Source organism: Podarcis liolepis (assembly GCF_965112155.1).
Source record: "Podarcis liolepis genome assembly, chromosome: 13".
Classification (NCBI taxonomy): Eukaryota; Metazoa; Chordata; class Lepidosauria; order Squamata; family Lacertidae; genus Podarcis; species Podarcis liolepis.
Genome location: NC_139573.1, coordinates 57371253 through 57396145, shown reverse-complemented (window position 1 = coordinate 57396145; position 24893 = coordinate 57371253). Strand labels below are relative to the sequence as shown.

The window sequence follows — 24893 nt, the reverse complement described above, 5'->3', positions numbered from 1 at the left end:
TATATATATATATATATATATATGGAATACAGTACCACTTAGCTAAGCTTTATTGCCAGGTGCCCCTCATTTCCCGAGACTGGTTATAAATAAATCTGTTAGATAAAGATTATAAAATACTTTTTAAGCTCTTGAACGAGCAGGACGAAAGGTTCAGGAAGATCCTGGAGATGATCTCCAGGTTGTATTGCTTCAGTTTTGGTAGAAACGCATTTCTAAGTCGAGCTTCTCTGGAGGCTGAGACCGGCCGGAGGGGCTGCTCACAGTGACCAGGAGACCATCTGCTGGAGGAAGCGGGTGGGCAGAGGGAGGCGCTTGGTCAAGCCTTGTAGCTCAGTTCAGCATTCATCTTTGTGTACATTTCGTAGATTGCATCCAGGATGGGTGTCGCCTTGGAGAGGAACTGGTGGATCTTCTCTAAGGTCTCCTCTTCCTTCACCTCTTTGCCTTTTTCCAGGGCTTTCAGCAAATCCGATTTGTAAGGGAGAGCATACACAGAGCCCTGGGGGAGGACAAAGAGAGACAGAATAAACCCAAGTCACACGAAGCAAGAAACTCCAGCTAGCGCAGTTGATTAGAGCGGGGCGCTGAGAACGCCAAGGTTGCAGGTTTGATCCCCAGATGGGACAGCTGCACATGCCCGCATCACAACACGCTGAACTAGATCAGGCACCTCCAACTTCAAACAGGCTGCGATCTACTCCCCAAAACTGGCCGTGGTCTACCCATTGTCATTGGAGGGACGAAGAGCGTGCGTGGGGTGCGTGTGTGGAAGGAGGTGGCTAACTGGATGCAGGAGGGCGGAGTTTAAGTGGGGGGGAGGAAAGGGAGGCAAAAGTTCTCTCTTTGAGGAGCCAGTAGGCTTCTCTCTCCCCCACCCCCAAGCCAGCCCTCTCTTTCCTCCCTAAAGCAGCTGCTGAAGCATGGCCAGTCAAGAATTTAACGTGGACTGGTGACCTTTTCCTTCAAAATTATAGGCAGGGCTTCGTATGCCAGCTTCACCATTTCCTTCACTGGGTGCAGGAATTTTATTGTCCGTTTAAACAGGACTCTGTTTTTGCACCTACACATAAACACACACCACTTTTAATTATTATCTGAGATGTGGAGGGGAGGGGAAAGGAAAAGCAGGACATTCCAGGACCAAATCAGAAGCCGGGATGGCTTCAGTAATTCCGGGACTGCCCCTGGAAAATCAGGACACTTGGAGAGGATGTGAATCCCTCTCTTTAGCTTTGCACTCATTTGTCATGTTCAGAGTGAGGCTTCATTCACATCATACATTTAAAGCAGTCTCAGACCACTTCAACAGCCATGGCTCCCCCCCCAAAGGATTCTGGGAGCTGTGGTCTGTACGGTTGCGGAGAGGTGTTAGGAGACTCCTATTCCCCTCAGAGGCCGACAATCGCAGAGCTCCATGTGATGGTTGAACCACCCTGGGAATTGCATCTCTTTGAGGGGAACAGGGGACTCCCAACAGCCCTCAGCATCCTTCACTAACTAGAGTGCCCAGAATTCTTTGGAGGGAGCCGTGACTGTGCTTTCAACATCTGGTGTGAATGAAGCCCGAGTTATCTCTGCCCTCCTCGCCCAGAAGACCAGTGCCCAGGGCTGCCCTCCCTCACCCCCCCCCCAAGGAAAAGTGCCAACATGCCAACCCAGTCAGACGACGGGAGGTGTGGCAAAACCGCCTGGAGTTAAAGACCCACCCCACCTGAACTGCAGTGGAAAATAAATATTGTACAACATGGAGAGCAGACCAACCTACTCTTAGGGATGATCTACTGTTTTGTCTTGTTTAAGAAAAAAAAGATAAAAAAGAGGGGGGAGTACTTCTTTATCAGTTGAATGCAAATCTAGGGAACTCTCTGCTCCTGGATGTTTGGGCATGTCTGCGTTCTGCAACTGGCAAGCACAGAAATGGATGGTGGGTGGGAGGCCCAATGCTGTGAGAATTTCAGTCCTCATGACCAGCAAGACGGACTTGAAAGCATGTGTAGAACAACAGCTAAAATCTCAGGAACCAGAGAAGTGGGGAAGGAGAGGAGGGGAGCTGGATTTCCATGATTTCCTGGATTTCCTCAGCGCCTTGTGCTGCTTCACCCCTCCTAGTAACTAGCAGAAATACACACACACAGGTGGAAAAAAATTATGCACATGGCAGAATTCACCTTGTTTTCCGGGTGCAAGATTCAGGTTACCTTAGTGCAGAATTCCTTCAGAATGCAAAACAGGTATAACTCTGGGTTAGATTTCTACACTGAGAACAGGTTAGTCAGTGGCTATTAGCCTTCCTAGCCTGAAGCACAGTCAGCAATGGGATGTCCAGCAGGATTCTCCTTAAGACCCATCTAGGTCAGCATCCAACAGGGGCCAACCAGACCATTCTGGGGCAAATCACAACCGAGGCATCTCCTGTAGCTCTCCCTGCCCCCGTAGCTGGCATTCAAAGAGAGACTGCTTCAGAATAAGGAGGTTCCTTCAGCTATCATTTCTGGTTACCTCACAGCTCTGGCCACCTCACCACAAAAAAGGAGACTGCAGAACTGGGAAAGGTTCAGGAAAGGGCCACCCAAACAGTCAAGAGGCTGGAGTGCCCCCCCCCATGAAACAAGGCTGCCGTGTTTGGGGCTTTGTAGTTTAGAGAAGAGGTGAGTGAGAGGCGACACGACAGGAAGCTTATAAAATTAGGCACAGAGCCCCTTGGGATCAGGCTGGCTCAGCTGGGTGGCTCTTATAGAATCATAGAATCATAGAGTTGGAAGAGACCCCAAGGGCCATCGAGTCCAACCCCCTGCCAAGCAGGAAACACCATCAGAGCACTCCTGACATATGGTTGTCAAACCTCTGCTTAAAGACCTCCAAAGTAGGAGACTCCACCACACTCCTTGGCAGCAAATTCCACTGTCGAACAGCTCTTACTGTCAGGAAGTTCTTCCTAATGTTTAGGTGGAATCTTCTTTCTTGTAGTTTGGATCCATTGCTCCGTGTCCGCTTCTCTGGAGCAGCAGAAAACAACCTTTCTCCCTCCTCTATGTGACATCCTTTTATATATTTGAACATGGCTATCATATCACCCCTTAACCTCCTCTTCTCCAGGCTAAACATGCCCAGCTCCCTTAGCTGTTCCTCATAAGGCATTGTTTCCAGGCCTTTGACCATTTTGGTTGCCCTCCTCTGGACACGTTCCAGTTTGTCAGTGTCCTTCTTGAATTGTGGTGCCCAGAACTGGACACAGTACTCCAGGTGAGGTCTGACCAGAGCAGAATACAGTGGCACTATTACTTCCCTTGATCTAGATGCTATACTCCTATTGATGCAGCCCAGAATTGCATTGGCTTTTTTAGCTGCCGCGTCACACTGTTGGCTCATGTCAAGTTTGTGGTCAACCAAGACTCCTAGATCCTTTTCACATGTACGGCTCTTGCGAGCTCCACTCACCAAGAACAGCTTCTGCAGCATCCAGCCATGGTACTTCCTCAGTGCCAACTCATAGGCCTTGGTGGCATTGACCCGGATGAGGTTTGGGTTCTCCTCGTCCCTCTCGCCATCGCACAGGCTCTGCAGCAGAACTTGGATGAACTTCAGGCCCCTGCGGGAGAAACGGGGCAGGTGAGGTGGGGGGAGGACACCTGCCCTGCAAGAGGCACCTGCCAGGCACCGCCAGGAAACACAGCACCCGAACCTTTTGTCACTTAAAACAGGCCTGTTGTGAACTAGAACTCCCACTGCCCCTGACCACTGGCTCCACTGGCTCCACTGGCTGAGGCTGATGGGAGTGGCTGTTATTTGTATGCCGCCCTCCGTCAGACCATCCCAGGGTGGTTCACAACAGAAAAATACAAAATGAGAATGCAAAATACATCGTAAGACAAAAACAAAAAGAAGCCAATGACCACCATCCCCTCCCAAAAAACGAGAGCAGCACAGCTTCCTTCATAGTGGAGAAGACGGAGCAGCTGGAATCCTCTGGAGACCCTGGTGGGACTGAAGCCCGGCCCCCCCGCCCTGGTCTCTCTCGCAAAAGAAGTGAAATTGGACCGAGGACTGAAGACTTGATTGTTTCCATTCAAAGCAGGAGTCCTCTGGGGTAGAAAGATTAAACTGGCTGCATGCTGGGGGTGGGCAGAGAAACACAGTGAACAGGTGAGCTAAGCCTACTAAGCCTTGAAGAAGCGCACAGCGTTGAGCAGTGTTCAACAGCAGGTTGAAATGGATTAAAATAATAATTTGTTTTATTTTACTTATAACAAATACCTCTATGTGCATACTATCATTTATATCTATCTATCCAACCAACCCTTCCTAGCTGATGCATCACAGCTGCCTTCCAGATTCTTACAAACCATCCTTTTACTATCGGTATTTTTTTCACTCTTGTGTCACTATTAGTGCTTCTTTACGCTCCAGCTGATCACCCATCTATACTAATAAAATTGTCAAAATGGGGGGTGGGGGACAGGTTATCAGTGAAATGGTTTTAATCACTGATGCTAACATTTCCCACCACAGGCAGTACATAGTATATTCAGACCATTTTTCTTTTGTATTTGTGCAGAGATTGGTCCCGATTAAAGACTTCACACCAACAATTCTGTTCCTATGTTTTCCTGCCAATTCTCATCCTCCACTCTCTCCTAAACCTTGGATCATATTGTGGCAGGAAACACATTTTGGAACTCCCTGCCTATTGACATAAAACAGGTGCCTTTGCCATGCTCTTTTCAGCACTGGCTAAAAATATTTTTGTTTAGGCAAGACTATCTAGCGATGCAGAATGTTGACATGTGTTTCAACCTGTTCCTAGCTTTATCATCAGTTTAAATTACCGTATTTTTCGCTCTATGAGACGCACCAGATGATGAGACGCACCTAGTTTTTGGAGGAGGAAAACAAGAAAAAAAATATTCTGAATCCCAGAAGCCAGAACAGCAAGAGGGATCTTGCTTCTGGGATAGCCTCTTGCTGTTCTGGCTTCTGGGATAGCCGCCAAAGCCTCTCCCGGGCAGCGGGATGAAGGCTCCCCCTGCCCGGAAGAGGCTGCGCACGGCTAAACTGCCCTCTATCCTTTCCCCCACCGCCCGCAAAAGCCAGCCAAGAGCCACGCGCTCTTTAAAGGGAGCGTGGCTCTTGCGGGCTTTTCTACAAGGTGGGAGAAGCCCTATCAGCATCCGCTCCATAAGGCGCACACACATTTTCCCTTACTTTTTAGGAGGGAAAAAGTGCATCTTATAGAGCAAAAAATGTGGTAATTTCTGAAAGTTTTAAATGGCTGGTTTTTAATTGCTTTTTTGACAATTGTATTGTTTTATTCTTCTTGTAAGCTGCTTTCAGGTTTTTCTTCTTACAATCAAGCAGTCTATAAATTTCATGAAATAAATAAAATTATTTTGCAGAGTAAATAAAGACTCTCCTCCACTGGAGGTTTTAAAGCAGAACTTGGATGGCCACCTGCCAGGGGTTCTTGAGTTGCAATTCCTGCATTGCAGGGGGCTGGACTAGATGACTCTTGCGGGTCCCTTCCAACTCTACAACTCTATGATGCCAAGTGTTGTCTTTCCCTTTGGCACTCCACACCCAGGTGGGGAGGGAACAAGGGCCTCAGCCATTCACCCCAACTCCTTGTTGCATTTTCATAGCTCAGGGTTTGCTGGTACCTCTCGGGTCTTTTGGACCAGAACTGCCATCTGCCCCGGCCAGCATGGCTCTCCTGCTGGGATGGAGAGCAGTGGCGAGATGAAATCTTCCGGAGGATTATTCGTTTGGCAGAGGGTGTTGGGTGACCACATTACATCATCCCGCCAGCCCCCCAGGCGCCAGGGAGGCCTCCAAGCCACCACCCTCCAACCCGCAGGCACCTTTTCAGCCACATGAGTGCCAAGGTTGCCCCAACTTTTGGCCAAGCCGCTCCATGCATCTCCTTCTCCACCTCCAAGATGTTCTGCAGCGTTTTGAACTTGGTTGGATTCGATTCGTAAACAGCTCGTATTTTCTGAAATGGAACCAAACGAAAAGAACACAGAAAGGTCAATTCAACAACACAGAGAACGCGGCACAGGTGTCAAATAGCAAAAAATCAAGAGTCATTTTTGCTCTGTTTGTTTCTGCCATCTCCCTTGTACATCTCACTCTTTTTTTGAGGACCGAGGGGAAGACAGTGGCTGCTACCAATTTTGAATTCTCACCATGTAATTAAAAATGTTTTTAAGTAGGGGCTGCTTCCTCAATGGCTAACACCCACCTGCCCACTGGCTCCCCTTTCCCCACACCTGGCCGCCTCATCCTCCCTCTACACCTGACCAATGCTCCCTCACTTTTGACAAACTGCTTTCTGAAGCACCTTGCTCCTTTAAACAAGTTCACTTGAGCCACCAGCCCCACTGGAGTTGCCATGCCTGTGAACTGCAGCATGACAACAGACTTGTGACTTTGTTATACAAGCAAGAAACACCACCTTCAACAAGAGAATTATAGAATTGTAGAGTTGGAAGAGACCCTGAGGGTCATTTATTCCAACCCCCTGTAATGCAGGGATCTCAACTAAGATTGCAAGATAGGAAATGCCATATATCTGGTGAGGCTGTTTGTCCATCTAGCCCAGTACAGCATATACTATTCTGATTGGTGGCAGCTCTCCAGGGGGTCTTTGGCAGCAAGGGTCTTTCCCATCAGCCGCCCTCTTAACTGAAGATGCCCGGGGGGGGGGGACTGAACCTGGAAACCAGAGCCAAAGTTAATGGGGGGGTAGCCAGAGTCTCATCCCTGGATGAAGCCTAGAGGGACACCACTGAGGCTCCCAGCTTGCAGGGGCTTCCTCTGACCACGGCCCCCCCTTGCGGCTCTGGAGAGTCTTTCATAGAGTGGATCCGGAGCTGCTGAGAACCAGAGGGATTCTAATTTGCTAGGGGATGCAAAAAAAAAAAAAACACCCTGGAAAAAGGACTTACTTGAAAATAAAACCCCAAGGTGGTTGTCGCCAATGGAGGCAAAGGCCCAGAAAAGGCCCAATATGGAGGCCAAATGGCCAAAATATTGGGAGATTTTGGAGCAAGAAGGAGACAAATTGAAATTGCAGAGCTTTGAGAAACTAAAAGATAGAGTGCAAGATTGGCTTCATTATTACCAAATAAGAGAGGTATATAATTTGGATAAAAAAAATGGCTTCCAGGTGGAAAAATCAAAGTTGGAAACAGAATTGTTATATCCCAAAACTAAGATACTTTCAAGAATGTATAACTTGCTGTTAAAATGGAATACTCAAGATGAAACGGTTAAATCTGCTATGATTAAATGGGCACAAGATGTTGGACATAACATTATGTTTGCTGACTGGGAACAGTTATGGAACACTGGTATGAAATTTACGGCATGTAATGCCTTAAGAGAGAATATTATGAAAATGATATACAGGTGGTACATGACACCAGTCAAGCTTGCAAAAATCTATCATTTGCCCGATAATAAATGTTGGAAATGTAAAGAAACTGAAGGTACATTCTTTCACCTTTGGTGGACGTGCCCAAGGATTAAGACATTCTGGGAGATGATATATAATGAAATGAAAAAAGGTATTTAAATATACCTTCCCGAAGAAACCAGAGGCCTTCCTCTTGGGCATAGTCGGCCAATTGGTGCCAAAGAAGGACAGAACTTTTTTTATGTATGCAACAACAGCAGCATGAATATTGATTGCAAAGTATTGGAAGACACAAGATTTACCCACACTGGAAGAATGGCAGATGAAGGTGATGGACTACATGGAACTGGCAGAAATGACTGGCAGAATCCGAGATCAGGGAGAAGAGGTGGTGGAAGAAGACTGGAAGAAATTTAAAGACTACTTGCAGAAATACTGTAAAATTGATGAATGTTAAAGGGATGTTGGATTGAAAATAAGCGGTATTGGTAAAAAGATTAACAAGAATATGTAAATACGGATTGACAATGGTTGAAAATATATAGTTATAATAGGTTAAGATATTGAGTAAAGATAAATGATAGAGGGTAAGGATTTGCTGAATTAACCATGTGAACTGGAATACAAAAAAGGGGTGTGTGAGGAGGTCAGGAAACAAGTAAATGAAATATAAGACATGAAAATATTGATTTCTTTTTAACTTTTTTTTACTTTTTATGTATTTTGTCTTTGTATTTTTGTATCTCTTTTTCTTTTATTATTGTTATTCTTTTTTATTTCTTATTTTTAATTTTGTAATCTTTTATTGTCTGTAAAATTTCAATAAATATCATTTTTTTTAAAAAAAAACAACCTGGAAAAAGATCCACTTTCCCCCTGCCTGTTTTTGGAACCGTTTGCAAAAGAGAAATCCTGGAGAAGGTTGCTCTCCAAGCAAAGTTGAAAAGGGGAAGCTTTCTTTCTTTCTTTCTTTCTTTCTTTCTTTCTTTCTTTCTTTCTTTCTTCTTTTGTTTCCCTCAACATCTCAGAGATCAATTAAAAGCAGTGAAGAGATCAGAACACCACCTCCTGCCCTCTTTGGGAACAGAAGCACTTTGGAGTATTGCTTGCTTATGTGTTTGTGTTTGTGTTCTCTCTCTCTCTCTCTCTATCTCTATCTCTATCTCTCACTGTGTGTTTGGATCTAGAGGACAACATACAGTGGTACCCCGCAAGACGAACGCCTCGCGAGACGAAAAACTCGCAAAACGAAAGGTTTTTTCGTTTTCGAGTTGCCTCGCAAGACGAATTTCCCTATGGGCTTGCTTCGCAAAACGAAGCTTGCCCCGGGGACAGCGGGTCTTCTCTTTTGAAGCAAGGGGCGGCGGGGAGATAGCGATCTCCCTGCAGCCCCTTGCTGCAAAAGACGTCCGGGGGAAGCGGGGAAGAAGCGCTTCGCTTCCCGCTGCCCCTGGACCTCTTTTGAAGCAAGGGGCTGGGGGGAGATAGCGATCTCCCTGCAGCCCCTTGCTTCAGAAGAGGTCCGGGGGAAGCGGGAAGCGAAGCGCTTCTTCCCCGCTTCCCCCGGACGTCTTTTGCAGCAAGGGGCTGCGGGGAGATCGCTTCTCCCGGTGCTCCAAAGCCGGGCGGGGGGCAGGGGACACCTCCCGCCGCCGCGGGGACACCTTTTGAAGGCAGGCGGGGGGGGGAGCAAAGACTTTTGCCCCCCGCCCGCCTTCAGAAGAGGTCCAGGACCTCTTCTGAAGGCTGGCGGGGGGCAAAAGTCTTTGTCCCCCCTGCCTGCCTTCCCAGGGGCTTTTGAATCGCCCCGGACAGCGGAGAAGTCCTCCGCTGTCCGGGGCGATTTTAAAATGCCGCCCGCCAGCATTTTAAGATCGCCCGGACAGCGGAGAAGTCCTCCGCTGTCCCGGGGTTTTTTAAAATGCTGGGGGTGGGAAGAAAAGCCCTTGTCCCCCCCCCCCCCAGCCTTCAGAAGAGGTCCGGGGACAGACTGTCCCCGGACCTGGTCTGAAGGCGGTTTCCCTAGGAACGCATTAATTGATTTTCAATGCATTCCTATGGGAAACCGTGCATCGCAAGATGAAAAAACCGCAAGACGAAGAGACTTGCGGAACGAATTAATTTCGTCTTGCGAGGCACCACTGTACATGTTTACACCATGAGAATACATAAAGAGGGCACTGGGGCATATGATCAGCTACAAAAACTGAGTCCTCTTTATACTGAAAACAAAATACAGGTACCTGTAATGAAAGAAATGTGATGCTGATATACGAAGCACTTTGTATTTATCCCTTCCTGTAATTTGGAAGGAAAATTTAGCCAATCCACTTTAAATTATTAAGCAATTTTTTAAAGGAAACTTGTGGAGTATTTATTCTTTTATTTTATTATTTAGAGCCTTAAACTGCAAGCCTTTACTACTCAGAAGTCCCAATGAATTCAATGGAGCTTACTCCCAGGTAACTGTGTAAAGATTCTGCAGTCTTATACTGCAATCTTAAGCACTTTTACTCAAAAGTAAGTCCTACTGAGTTCAATAGGACTTAGTCTTTGATGTGTGCCTGATTATTATCACAGTTTCCATCATTAGGAGTAGGAGTAGGAGAGACCCAGAGTCAATATCTAACTACAGGCCAATATCGCTATTAAATTGCGAACTTTTTGCCAAATAGACTTACAAAGGCCATCAATGAAATTATACGCCCAAATCAGTCTGGGTTCCTCCCAGGAAGACAAATCTCGGCCAATACTAGAAACATTGTAGACATTTTAGAATATTTAGAAGCCAAAAATGATAAAAAAGCTGCCTTATTATTACTCGATGCAGAAAAGGCATTCAACAATGTTTTATGGTATTACATGAATAAACAATTGGAGGTTATGGGTCTAGGAACAAAATTCAGAAAAGGAATAGAGGCACTATATGAGCAACAAAAAGCAAGGTTAATAATAAATGGTAATCTAACAGACAATATCCCTATAACTAAAGGAACCAGACAGGGGTGCCCCTTGTCACCTCTGTTATTTATATTAGCTTTGGAACCGCTGCTGAATAATATCAGGAAAGAAGGAAAAATAAAAGGAATTACAGTCAGAGAGAAATATAAAATCAGAGCATTTGCAGATGATATAATAATAACAACTCAGGATCCAAATCAAAGTATTCCAGCAGCTATTGATTTAATTACAAAATACGGGAAATTAATGGGCCTGAAGATAAACCACCATAAAACAAAGTTATTGACCAAAAATCTAACACAGGAGGAGAAAACTACAAGGGAAAAAAGGTCTGGAAATTAAAAAATAAGGCTAAATACCTAGGGATTTGGATTTCAAATATAAATATAAATCTCTACGAAGATAACTATATTAAAACATGGAAAGACATTGTGGCATCTGAATATAGACTGCATTTTTAATCAAGGCATATATTGGCTTATATCTTGATCAGGTAAATGGGCTTAGACTTTCAAAAGTTTCATGCCATGCAGAAACCAGCTGGCTAAGTACTTTGGCAGTTGTTTATCTTCCTGCTCTCCTGAACAAGGGCCTCCCTGATTTATAGCAGTAGCAGGAGACAAGTTTCTCAAAGTTGTAAAAGCTGGAATTACAGGCTGAAGACCAAGGTTACACAGACCCTACATAATTAAGAGTTTGGTAAACAGTAAAATAAAACCGTGTGCCTTAAACTTGAGCCTAAGGTCAAAAGGCCAAGAGCACATGGAAAACAAACCGGCTGGAGAAGGGGGGGAAGTGTAAACAGGGGAAAAGGTTTTTTTTTTTCCTATTTTATTTTGAGGCTGTAAACTGTTCCTTCCTTGTTACTTTTAGGAAGTTTATCCTTCTAAAAAGCTATCTATGATAATGTATGAAATATGCTGGCTTAAATGTAATTATGCAAAGGATTTAAGAAATGCTAGATTTATCCTGAAATTAAGTCAGCCAGCCCAGCCCCCTGTCAGACAAGAAGACGCCAATCGAGCACTTATGACAAATGGCTGTCAGACCTTTGTTTAAAGACCTCCAAAAGGAGATATTTCATTGATGATGCATGAGAATATGAACCCGAGGTCTCTGACATCTGTTCAAGATAAAAATTTAAAATTATTAACCATTTGTTTTAGAAGGCAATAGGGCAAGGGGGGCAAGAGGTGAGCTGGTAATTAAGATTCCTTGTTGAGACGCATGTAAGATATATTAATACTTATTTGTCATTTATAGATGTAACAATATATAGCTCTTTGTGTTCCATATAAGGACAGTAGGATATGAGTGTATTTTTGTGATTGGTTATACCAATCAGCCAATAGGAATTTCAACCAGGCTGATGGGACAGAGGCAGCCATAGGAGGAGCAAAGGGGGCTGGATTAAGGAAATATAAGTGCTGGCCATAATGGCAGGAGCCCAGGCCAGAGCTTGGTAACCATATACCACTGTGCCTCTTATTTATTTGTCTGACAAATAAATTATTTTTTTAATTTCTCTGTTGCTGCGTTGAATATTTCATTCCAGCTAAGCGTTAACCACAAGCAGGGTGCTACAACATAAAAAAGGGTTTGGAAAACTGGACTAAATGACAGCTTTCCCTTTTGGGAAGAATCTTGGTAATAAAAATGAACATCCTCCCAGAAATGATTTTTTTGTTTCAAACTTTAACAATTCTGGGAAGAATGAAATGCTTCCAGGATTGGAAAAAGGAATTAGCTAGATTTGTCTAGAACCGAAATAAACCGAGAATTAAACATCAGGTATTGATGGACAAAAGGGAAAGAGGAGGATTTGGATTACCAGATCTGGAATTATACCATGCTGCAGCAGGATTAGTATGGCTAAAAAAATGGATTACATTAAAAGAAACAGATGTTTTGGATCTTGAGGAGCACGACAACCGGTTTGGGTGGCACGCCTATCTAATATACGAAAAGGTGAAGGTCCACAAAGGTTTCTTAAGCCATGTAATAAGGAAATCACTTTATAAGATATGGAGTAAACATAGAGGAATTTTGGAACCAAAGATACCTTTGTGGATATCTCCAGCGGAAGCAATAGCAGTTAAAAGGAAAAACATGAAAGGAGACATGACAAGTAAGAGCTGTTTGACAGTGGAATTTGCTGCCAAGGAGTGTGGTGGAGTCTCCTTCTTTGGAGGTCTTTAAGCAGAGGCTTGACAACCATATGTCAGGAGTGCTCTGATGGTGTTTCCTGCTTGGCAGGGGGTTGGACTCGATGGCCCTTGTGGTCTCTTCCAACTCTAGGATTCTATGAGAGTGGCCCACCTACCAGAAACTACTAGAACCAGACAAAGATAAGCCAACTTTTAAAAAATGCCATCTGTCTGATTGGATACAGTATTTCCAGCTAAATCAAAAATTGTGAATAGATAAGAAAGAAGGTCTTGCCAAAGAAACTTCCACTTTTGAAAGAGAATTAATATATAATAAAGGAAAGTATATATCAAGAATGTAGTATGAATATCTTTTAGAGTGGGAAGTGAAAGAGGAGCAGGTAAAAACATCAATGATAAGGTGGGCACAAGACTTTGGATGTAATATCTATATGGAGCAGTGGGAAAGACTGTGGCAACAAGATATTAAATTTACATCATGTTATAACTTGAGGGAGAATACCATGAAGATTCTTTACAGATGGCATCACACCCCATCAAAACTTGCTAAAATGTACAAAGGTAGTTCACCAACATGCTGGCGAAGCAAAAAGGAGATAGGGTCTTACTATCACATGTGGTGGACGTGCATAATTATAAGTGAATTTTGGAACAACATATATGGTGAATTTAAGAAATTATTTAAATTCACTGTTAAAAAAAGGCCGGAGATTTTCCTATTAGGAATATTGCCAATAGAAACTAAGCTAAACACAAGACCACTGTTCATGTACACAATCCCAGCTGCAAGAATACTAGTGGCCAGAAGCTGGAAATGCGAAACAACACCAAGAATAACAGAATGGCAGACACTCATGGTAGAGTATTTCCAATTAGCAAAGCTGAGTGGAAAAGTCAGGGGAACCTTAAATCAAAAAGTATACGGAGAATGGAAACTATTTAAGGAATATATAAGACTATATTGTAAAAATGATACCATCCTAGCAGAATTGAATGATATTTGTGCATAATAAATAAATGGAATAAACATCTTAGAGGTATATATGGAAAAAGATATAAAACAAACTGTGTGATAAAATCAAGACAACAGAAAAAGCATAATGAGAACGACTGGAAGCTTTTCACAGAAGACTTTATTGGATAAGACATGATGTATAAATATCTGGTACTTTTAATTGTTTTTTTCTTTTCTTTTTTCTTCTTGTTACTTTTAAACTTTTTGTACTTTCTGATGTGGAGAATATTTTTTCCCCTCTTTTCTTTTTTTCTTTTCTGTGCTTAACTTTGTTGTACTTACCTTTATTGTAAGATTGCATTTTAAACCAATGAAGATGTATTTAAAAACTAAAAAAAAGGAGTAGGAGTAGGAGTTGTAGTTGTAGTATATCATACGGTCATAATACTTCTTAGAAGTCCTGAAATGATCTCTGAGGAGATCTACTTAAGGTTGAATGAAAGCCAGATGCATACACAGACAGCTTTAGTATTTGGAAAGACTCTCGCTTCTCCAGCCTCTTTCAAACTCCTTTTTATGCCCTTTATGAACAAATGTGTTGTGGTGGGTGTGTGACAAACTGGGTCTTTGCCCTGGGTGACAGCAAGCCGAGTTCTGGCCCGGCTGGAGCCTCCTGCCAGCAAAGCAGCTGCTTCCCTCTGGGCTGGGGTCCTGCTCTGCCCCCCATTGCAGGGCAATTCCCACTTGACTGGCCAGCACAAAGGCCCTTCCTTACCTTAATGTTCCCAGAGAGGTCAGCTTTGACTGGCGCATACACAATGGGCGTCCCCAAGCAATCTGAAAGGAAAAGGAGCAGCCTGGCGTTAATACAAACCACAGCTGCCACGGAAAGGAGCCCAGAATCGGGCACTAGGCACTGGAACATAGCTATAATGAAGAAAATCACACATCATTTGAGTTTTTGACAAGGACCAGAACCTCCAGGCGCTGTTTATATGCTTTGTCGTTCATTTATTACATAGGCATCTTTTTGAAGACAGCCCTCGTCAGAAGCCTGGCAAATCTGAACCAAACTTGACAAATCTGAACCAAACATGAATATTCTTGACTTTCCAATGGTGGCTCAGGATAAGCAAACCCTTTTATATTAAGAGAGTTTTCTGTTTAGCTGTCAGTCACATTGAATCCTGGAATTGCAGAGCTGGGAGGTACCACAAGGGTTGCTCCTGGGATAGCTCAGTCAGTTAAGCACAAGACTCTTCATCTCTAGGTCACAGGTTGAGCCCCACGCTGGACGAAAGAAACCTGCTCTACAATTTCAGGATTCAGTGTGACTGACAGCTAAACAGAAAATTCTTGACTTTGTTATTTTATCCCATGTGCAACTGTACCCATTCTTCTACGTGCCTCTTTTATAGTTTTGTTTTTCGTCTTTCAATTTTCACCTGTCGTTATAACTGTTCTTGTTTTCCATACATTATAAAATGACATTTTAACCCAACATTAGACTCCTGCTTAAAGCCCAGTAAGAAGAAATGGAACTGTTTCCTTTAAAAAAAACCACCCCCTAGTTAGGGGGCAGGTGAGAAGAGGGGGGCAACATGTTTGCACTAGTTTTCTGGTCCACAAGAAGGTGAAAACTCAGGAAGCGAGATTCTGGCTGAACTTCAATAAAAATGCCTTGCAAGCAAGTCAATGGAACCAGGTATCAGGAGGGGTAAAAGTCTCCAAGGAGAGGTACCTGGGACCATATTATTATTATTATTATTATTATTATTATTATTATTATTATTAAATAGATTTATATACCACCCATCATCAAAAGATCTCAGGGCAGCTCAGAAGATAAAAATACAAGGTGGAAGCACAAAACCACAAAAGAACAACCCCCCGCCACAATCACATTTTAAAGGCTGTAGAGTATGAATCAGCCCAAGGCCTGGTTGAAGAGGAAAGATTTGCCTGGCACCTAAACATATGTAAAGAAGGCACCAGGCAGACCTCTCTGGGGAGAGCACCCCGCAAGTGGGGAGCCAGGACAGAAAAAGCCCCGTTGTGGCGTTGCCACCCTCCGGACCTCACGTGGAGGCGGCACACTGAGAAGGGCCTCAGAGGATGAACACAGAGTCCAGGATGGTTTCTACGGGGAGAGGCGGTCCTTGAGGTCTTGCGGTCCTGAGCTGTTTAATTTGGGAGAAACTGCAAAAGTCATCTAATCCAACCAGAGATGATGCAGCGTGGGAGGGGTGGTAAGGGGCCAAAATTTTGAGGGCGACTTTAGGCAATCAATTTCTCTCAGCCTAACTGACACTGCAGGGGTGTTGTGGGGATAATAAGAAAGGAAAACCAGGCGCATGACAGCCTGATCTCTTTGGAGAGACAGTCCAAACGTTATAAAGTTGGATGCGCCCACACCCTGTACCTGCTTAACACACACATTCAGTGTCAGTGCCAACAGCCCTTTAGTACTGCCAGAAAATGTTCTGTTGGCCAGTTTCTAGTCGTGAAGAGTTCCACAGTTTCCCCCAAACCTGTGATATCTTCACAGCTCACATCAGTTTATGAAGCCGTCAGGTATTCCTACAGTTTTGGAGGGAGAAACGTTTTGCTAGATGCCAAGTGAACCAGTTGACCAACATGCCCATAAGAAGCAGTTTGGCTCTCAAAGCAGCCTTTGTACAGCTGATCAGACTAAGGGGGTTTACGGGGAGGGGCTGCAAAGAGAGCTTTTATAATGCATTTCCTAACATAATAGCTCCTACTGTGAAGCCCAGGAGAGAACAAGCCTGCCTATTGTCTGTTGAAAGCATTCTCTGGAGTGACGAAATCGGTCAGAGGGGGATGTCTCTCAACACAGATCCACTGGCTGTGGGGAAGCTCCAGCCCTCCAGATGTTGCCAGGCTACAAGTCCCACTGGCCATGATGGCTCTGGTGAACGAGTTGGAAGGGGTCCCAAGGGTCAGCTGGTCAAACCCCACACTAAGCTGGCGCTTGGCACACCTGGGGGCCACAGATTCCCCATCCCTGCCCTCAGCCATGGAAAGAAGCAGCCCTTATTTTTCTGTCTAGCATCCATGTGTTCGCCATCTTTCACCAAATCAATGGGGAAATGGACATCCAGCCTAGTTCTGATGCCCTGCCCAGTGTCCACAGGTGGGGGTCAGGATCCCTGAGCCGACAGGCTCTCCTCCAGATGCTTCAGACTCCAACTCCCATCAGCCGCAGCCAGAATGGCCAGTAGTCAGGGATGATGGATGGGAGTTGGCATCCGCCTGGCCAGCCGTGGGTCGTCCCCCCTACAGTTCTACAGTTTCAGCCAAACCTACCCCACAGGGTTGTGGTGGGGTTTAACTGAGGAGGGAGAGAGCCCTGGGCCCTGCCTTGGGCCCCTTGGGAGAAAAAGGTGGGATATAAATGCAATGAACCAATGACTAAGCAGCTGGCTCCACGTGCCACCTCAGCGTGCCGCGTGCCTTCCCCTTCAAAGTGAAGCGAGAGTCCGGTGGGTCTTCCTGGTTCTGAATGGAAGGGCTGCTTTAAGCAGAAACACGAGATGTTTGCCTTAGGATATTAGTCTGGCCCAGGATGGCAGCAGCTGTCTGCACTTTCGGGCAGGAGTCTTTTGCAGCCCAAACAGGGAAAAGCAGGGGATTGAACCTGGGACATTCTGCATGAAGGCAGCTGCTCTGCCACTGAATTTGGGCCTCATCCAGGCAGCCTATGGGGGAGTCCAAAGCGCCCCAGAAGGCCAGATGGCGAGACAATCCCCGCCCAACCTTCTAACAGTTCCCAAGAGCTTTTGCTCCTCAGTGCCACCTTCCCACCAGCCAGATGCAACAACAGACCCAACATTCTTGCCTTTCTGGTTCCAGCCACACAATACCTGCCTGCAGGCAAGTGTACCAGCAACTTGAGCAAGAGCCGTGGCTGAGCAGCCTTGCAAGAGTCACCTGCCAATTTGGCCCAAGGGGAGACGCGCTTCCACCCCCACGCCCAGGTCCCTGCACCTAGAGCCAACTGGGTCAGAGAAAGGGCCTGAACCTGAGCAGCAGGATTTTCAGCAGCTGCTGTTGCGTCAAGCCGGTCAGGCAGCATCCCATGCAGATGTAGAGTGCAAAAGGTTGCAGGAGGGAGGAGGACGGGAGGAAGACGACTGGGATCTTCTGTGACCCTGAATGATTATCCAACTTTTCCCCCTGTTGGAAAGAGAAGCCAGGAAAGGCCTTGTTGCCAACAGAGCGCAGGAGAGCAGCCAGCTCCAACTGGGGTTCACAGCAATGGCCAGACTCTCAAGCAGACATGCCACCTGCAGGAGACAGTCCAAGTGAAGTCTCAACCTTTTATAGGATATTTTTGAGTTCCACACCAAATTTCCAGAAATATATGCTCCCTTGGTCCACTCCAGGATGTATGGGGATGTTAGGGGAGGGATAGTGCCTCTGGTGGGGTAGTTTGCTCACCTTGGGTCCCCACTCCATACTCAGCTCTCACCTGGGGCTCCTAGAAGCTGCTGGCATGCGACAGCAGCCGCATCCCGAGAACGGCCTCGACTGGCCAGCTAAACCAGATGAGGGTGGTCGATGGCTCTCAACCCCTTGGGGAGTTAGGGACTTCCCCTGCATGCCAAGACAGGCTGTGGCAGATTGAGCGGATGTGACCCGTGGTGGATCCAATGGTCAATGGTCAGGAGTGGGGGTTTCTGCCCTTGTTGTAGAGGGAAGAGAGGGGCAGATGGGGCTCATCCACCTGAGAAAGGAGCCCATCTAAGGGGACATCTCTGGGAGAAGAAAAAGCCAAGGAGTAAACCCTGTACAAATCCAGAGTGGAGTCCCTAAGATGATCCCTAAAACATAGCAGTTGTATTTCACCCCCAGAGGCACACTCCATTGTCTCCAAAGACAGATGGCTGTCAACAGCTGGTCCACTCCTTTGTACTATCCCCCTACTTTACGTTAATTATGGTTACAAACTAGGATTCTAACATTTATATACACATTCATACTCATACGTTTCAGAGATTTGGTCCGCCTTTGCCAATCTGGAGTGTTGGCTGGGAGTGATGGGAGTTGTAGTCCAAAATATCTGGAGGCATCAGGTTGGCAGGGGCTAGATTAGCTGATCCACTTTGTGCCTCTACAAAACAGCTGGAGGTTTTTTCTGTATATTCCAAAATATACAGCCACCAAGGGTTCAGAATTACATCAAAACAGAAGAAGTGTCTTGGGTAGCTTTGCATGATGTCCACAAACATTATCTTATTTGTGGGAGAGGAAAAGGTGCCGTGTGCAGAATCTGTGAAACTATCCCAGCATCCCAAGTGCTGTCAAGCTCCTCCTAAAGTTCACAATACGGACCACCATCAGGTACGCTGGAGGGCCACCTCAGATTAATGCAGCTTAAAGTTGTGCAAAAATGGAAGCATGATACATGGCAGGGCTGTTGTGAGGAGAGAAAAGACAAGGAAGTGGCAACACAATAGACGTGTGGAAAATCATGCCTGGCCTGGAGGAAGGGGAGAGAGAAAAGTTCCTCATAAGACCACAACTCATGGACAGCCCAGGCAGCTCAGTGTTGGGAGATTCACTTATGCATGCAGCACATAGTTAAACTAAGGGACTCCCTCCCACAGGAAGCAGCGGTGGTCACCAGCCTGGACTGGGCAAATTCCTAGAGGAGGAAAAGGCTCTGGGTGGCCACCAGCCAGGACAGCTCTGCTTTGCCCCCCCCCCATTCAGAGGCAGCCATGCTTCTGAATCCCAGTTGCTGGAAGCCACAGGAGCGGAGAGGTCTTCTTGCGCCCGGGTCCTGCTTGCGGGCTTCTCCTTGTGGCATCTGCTGGACTAGACGGGCCACTGGCCTGATCCAGCAGGCCTGATCCTTATGCCCTCATATGGACCACAATCAAGTTCATAGAGCAGGTTGCACTTTTCATGAAGCGCTTTATGAAATAGCAACAGATCACCCTAAATGGAAAGCTATCCTCTCCCCACCCCCAAAAAACCACCCTGGGGAGAATCCTTCAAGCTTTGACAAAGCTCCCAGAAGAAGAAGCTGCATAGCTGCTGGGCAGATGGAAAGCAAAGATAAGTCTGGGATTTGCCACAGCGGATTTCTCTTCTAGGGCGCAGCACTTGGCAGGAGCCCTTGCTCAAGAAGACGTCTGGCATGAAGAAAGAGCAGCCAGTCACTGCTCCACACTCACGGGAGAGCCAGGGCAGGGCAGGGTGCTGCTCCAACAAGCCAGATCCTTGCCTCTGCCACTCCCTTGCCGCTAGATGGGATCAAATCCCCTGATCGCCAAACGTATATGCTCCATTTGGCGTCAAGGCCATTGCACGGGGGGGGGGGGGTTGCTGAATTCTGCTAGTTCAACATGACTCCTTCCTCAAAGTAAGGCAATTTCCATAGGCTGCTCCAATTCAGTTTTACATTCTTGCACTCAACCAACCTCTCAAACTGTGTGCTTAACAATTGGCCATTATAAGAACTACGAAGCTCCTTTTTGGAGCTGTGTTGCTTTTCCCCCTCCCTGCTTTTCCTTTTTGTGTCCTGTCTCTTAGATAGTAAGCCTGCAGGCCACAGACTGCCTTGTTTCCATTGTTTAAAAATGCTCTAGAGAGGCAGAGAATCCGCCAGGTGAGCAGGGCTGAGCCGTACTTACTCAGTGGGCCTGGATATACATATCAGAACCCGGCTTCATTGTTCCTGAGTCCCAGCCTTCTGAACTGGTCCCCAGATTGATCCCTTCCCAGATTAGGACTTTTCATGAGCTCTGGCTCTCATGAATTTAAGGTTATTATTTTTTTAACAATTGACAGCTCCGCTCAACAGATACCCTGAGGCTGGTACAGTGAGAAGGCAGTGCATAAAACATAATCAGCCCAAGGTGCCCAGGGAGCAAAGAGTTCCAGTTACATCCATTATGAAAGTGCGCTCCTTATTTGACAAGCCAGCGATCACTTTCCTTACGTGGCGCATTTTGATCACTGGTGGCAAGAAGTGCAGCCAGGCAGGACAAAGCGCTCAGCGACTCCTTGGCAAACATTTGCTCAACTTCTCGGTTTACCCCATGGCCTCAACACAGAGATTTTCCTTAGACAAACCCCGTTCAGAGGAGCTGCTCCAGCATCTCCTGAAGGCAGAAAAACAGACAACTGCCCCCCACCCACAAATAATCCTTCCTGAAAAATAAAGATATCTAGGTGCACAGACTGTGCCATGTAATACTCAGGATCACAGGAAAAGACTCCCAAGCCCAGAAGGCACACCCCACATTTCCAGGCCGTGGCTACTCCAGCGGAAAGATACTCTGTGCATGCTCAGAAGGACACCATTTAGCTCAAGAACAGTGTTGAAGATGGGGTCTGGTTATTGACCCCATGAACCAGGGAAGCCATTCCAGGACAGGGCTGGGTGCCAAGGGTCTCAGTTTGAAAGAGAGCAGAGAGAGGAGCCGGACGCTGCCTCAGCTTCACAGCACTTGGCCAGTCCCTCTACAGAAAGCTCTCCTCCTCCACTGACACCCAGATCATGAAGAGCCAACCTGCCTTTCCTGACAGCCCCCTGACATCCTGTGGTTTCCAGCAACTGGTATTCGAAAGCACTGCTGCCTTCCAGTGTGGAGGCAGAGCAGAGCCATCCTGGCCACTAGGAGCCACCGGCAGCCCTCTCCTCCTCCTTGAATTTGTCCAGTCCTCTTTTAAAGCCATCCAAGCTGGTGGCCATTGCAGCCTCCTGAGGGAGGAAATTCCAAAGCTTAACTATGTACTGAGTGCAGAAGCCCTTTCACTGTCCTGAATCTTCCTTCCTTCCTTCCTCCTGAATCTTGGAGGCCTTAATGGCTGCTCCCAGAGGACATGCTGCAATGGAGGTGCCTTTCTGAGCATGTCCAGAGCACCTTTCCATGGTCTGGAGGGATGCAGCCAGTCCCTGGGAAAACCAGAAGCACAAAGGCTTTGCAAAGAGAAGGTAATGCCCACATTTCTGGAGACTGTGGACAGGCAGAAAGAAGGTTTCCTCCCTGTCTCGTCATACAAAAATCACTTGGGGTTACCCAGTAAATCTCAGTGTTGGAAGAGTCAAGACAGGCTTCTTTAAAGCTTAAAACAATGGAACTTGCTCCAACAAGATCATGGCCACCAACCTGGATGGCTTTAAGACAGGAGTGGACAAATCCATGAAGGATCATGACTACTAGCCATCATGGCTATGATATTGTTGTGCATACCTCAGGGCCCCCCTCTGATATTTGGCCTCTTGTTCTCCATCCTAGAATGACATAGGATCTGCCAGGTGAGGTGGGGAAAGGCCCACCCAGTTGTCTCTATGGCAGCAGAGCAACCCCTCCGGACATGTAAACAGCAGTATTTAACTAGCAAGCTGAGGCCATTAACTTAGCCAAGAGACTAGTCAAACTGGATCAGGAGGTTTCCTCTCACTGATTCTAACTCTGCATGCACAGGATTGGAAGGGACATGTTGGTATCATCCAGCCTGAGCCGCCCCCCCCCCCAAAACAAAACCCCATAACAATGCTATAGCTGGGAATCACAGGTGGGGAGAGCGCTGTTGTGCTTCTGTGCTTTCCATTGGGGTGGCTGGTTGCCCATGGTGAGAAAAGGATGTTGGACTTCAGGGTGCCCTGGTCGGATCCAGCAGCAACCTTCTGGTGGCCATTTCTTCAGCTGCATTTAAAAAACCTATTTCTCTTGTAGGGCTAGAGGCAAGAAAAAGAGGTTGTTGGGTTCTGCCAAGATCAAGCCTCTGGACCTAGAAGGAAAGCTGAGTCCCTGCCAGACACACAGCTGCAGGATAAGGCCAGGCTGGCAATTAGGTAACCCAAGTGACAGGGGTGCCACCTCCCCACAGGTTCCTCTCCCCAGCCACACCTTTGCAGGTGCCCCACGTGACAACAGGCCCAAGGGCACGGCAAAGGCCCTGCCAAAACTTGTCAGAAGAGACAGATGGAAAGAGTCCAGCATCCTCTTCCCACAGTGGCCGATCAGATGTCTCAGTGAAAAACATGCAGGCAGAACCCAAGCCCAAGAGCAGCTCTGCCCTCCTGCTGTTTCCAGCAACGGACCGGCATTCGCAAACATTGCTGCCTCCATCCTGGCTACCGGCCATTGATTGCCCTGACCTCCATGAATTAGTCCAGTCCTCCTATCAAGCCATCCCAGCTGGTGGCTGCCATGCCTCCTGTGGAAGGGAGTTCCAGAATTTAACTGCATGAGGAAGTCATTCTTTACTCGGTCCTGAATCTCCCAACACTCTGCTCCACCAGATGCCCCCGAGGTCTACGAGAGAGGGAGAAAAACCTCCCTCTAGCTACCCAGTCTCTGCAGGCCAGGCATAATTTTATAAATTTCTATCCTGCTGCCTCTCACTTGCCTTTTCTCTAAACTGCAAAGTCCCAAAGGTTGCAACGTTTCCTCTTAGAAGAGTCCCTCTATCCCCTTCATCATTTCGGATGTCCAACTCTATTCCAACCCTGAAATATATTTTCTGAGGTGAGCAGAAATTATAACTGAATGGCACCTCTTTATTCCTTTGAATGCCAGCTACTGGTGGACCTGAAAGATCTCTCAAGCTCCAGCAGCATTGCAGTGAGAGCAGCCTTGGCCAACCTGGTGCCCACAAGATGTTCTGAGCCAAGTAACTGGATACGACAATCCTGTTTTTGAACTGCACCAGCCCTTTTCCTACATAAAATGCTCTGCTTTTGCGTAACAGCTGTCTTTGTCCTCACAACAACTCTACTGAAATTAAATCATTTCTTTTCTTGCTTTTTTTAGAGTGGAGAAGCTGAGGCAGAGCACAAAACAGCAGGTGACTCCATGCCAAGGGCTCCAAAGCTGCTGCGGGACAAATGGTCAAACCCTGGTCTCCAAGCACTCTAACCTCACCACCGGAGGAAGCCACCTTAACCCCGAGTCCGGCCTGAGGTCCCTCTGGCTCATGCTGTCCACATCCGGTCTCTTCAGCCTGGAGTCCCCAGAAGTTGTTGACCTACAACTCCCAATACCCCCGGCCAACTTGGTCAATGCTCAGGGGTGGTGAGAGTTGTAGTCTTAACAACCCTGAGGGGCCCCGGATGGCAAAAGCTGAGTGACTGTGGGTCTCCAAGGGCTCAGACCTGGGCGTCTCCCAGCCCTGCCTGGAGACAGCAGTGACGGAGCTGGGAGCTGGGGGTCCAGCAGCACAGAGGCTCCATCCCTGAATTGGCAGCGTTTACTCCAAGCAGCTTGAAACAGGGCTGCTGAATCCGGCCAGAGACCTGTCTTTGGCACTCCTGCAATCAAGCTTTTGACAAGGGCCCACGAGATGTTTTGCGCAGGGTGCAAGCGTGATGCTTTGCCCCTAGTATTTGGCACAGATACACTGCCTCCTAACATGCGGGTTCCACACTCAGGTCTGCAATTCACCCACCAAGCCAGCGGGAAAGGAAAGAAAGCCACCACTGCTGCCAGGCTGGACAGTGAAGGGATGCCAAGAGGCAGAGGCCTGGGCCAGCCGGGGCCCCTCCAGATGCAGAAGGCCCAATACAAGAGGAAGCACTCAAAATGTTCAGTAGCAATATTCAACACAAGAGGTTTGTTTAATGAATTTATATCGCTCCTTCCCTCCAATGAGCTCAAGGCCCATAGACTTCTGTCCATCACCATTTTATCCCAGTGAGGGAGCCTAGGCTGAGCGGCAGCGCCTGGCCTCAGGTCACCCAGGGGCTGAGTGGGGATTTGAACCCTGGGCCTTCCCCCTCGAACACCAGCCTGGGTCTAAAACTACCTAGAGTCCTTTTTATCATTACAAGTGATTTTCATTGGCTCAGACTGTACAGGTTGTGGGATCTTTGTGGTTTCTTTTACCTTTTTTAAACTGCCCTTTGTGTGCAGCATTGCAGAAAGGCACGATACAACTGGAGAAGGGAAGGAAACTTATTCTCCTCTTTGGAGAGTGGCAGCGCAGCCTCTCTCTCTCCCTCCGCGAAATGGGCGAGGGGAGAACCAGGCCGCCGACCCGGCAGGGCTCTTGTCCGAAGGATGGCAAGAAACCGCGACGAAGCCTCGGGACACGGCTAGGCGCCTCCCGCGGCTCCCCGAGGGCGCGCACATCCCCGCTGCGTCCCTCGCCCTTTCCGCCCGAGTCTCCCCGGGGAGGAAGGAGGCGGCCGCTTGGACGCGCCCCGGGCCTCCGCCCGCCCGCCGTGCAAGCGCGCCCCGTCCCCGTCCCGCTCACCGAAGAAGGGCGGCAGGTGCGCCACGGCCTCCAGGAAGGGCTCCGTGTCGATCTGCTTGTCGGCCGGCAGCGCCTTGAACTCGTACTCCAGCAGCAGCGCCATGGCGCCCCGACGCCCCGCCGCCCGCAGCCCCGCCGAGCCCAGCCAGGCAGCCAG

At 47.3% G+C, this 24893-nt stretch overlaps 1 protein-coding gene and 1 long non-coding RNA gene across 2 annotated transcripts; both read right to left on the bottom strand.

Annotated features, from left to right (window-relative positions):
• Nucleotides 1–24893, bottom strand: GLTP (glycolipid transfer protein). The gene is made up of 5 exons (XM_083473580.1): nt 24737–24893; nt 14277–14338; nt 5859–5992; nt 3442–3592; nt 1–502 (listed from the first exon to the last, which is right to left on the bottom strand). The coding sequence occupies exons 1-5, from the start codon at nt 24837–24839 to the stop codon at nt 320–322; spliced, it is 633 nt and encodes a 210-aa protein (XP_083329706.1). The 5' UTR covers nt 24840–24893; the 3' UTR covers nt 1–319.
• LOC310692634 lies at nt 6005–8560 on the bottom strand. Its single transcript, XR_014518832.1, has 3 exons — nt 8439–8560; nt 8271–8406; nt 6005–6930 (listed from the first exon to the last, which is right to left on the bottom strand). It is a non-coding gene; the product is annotated as an uncharacterized lncRNA (long non-coding RNA).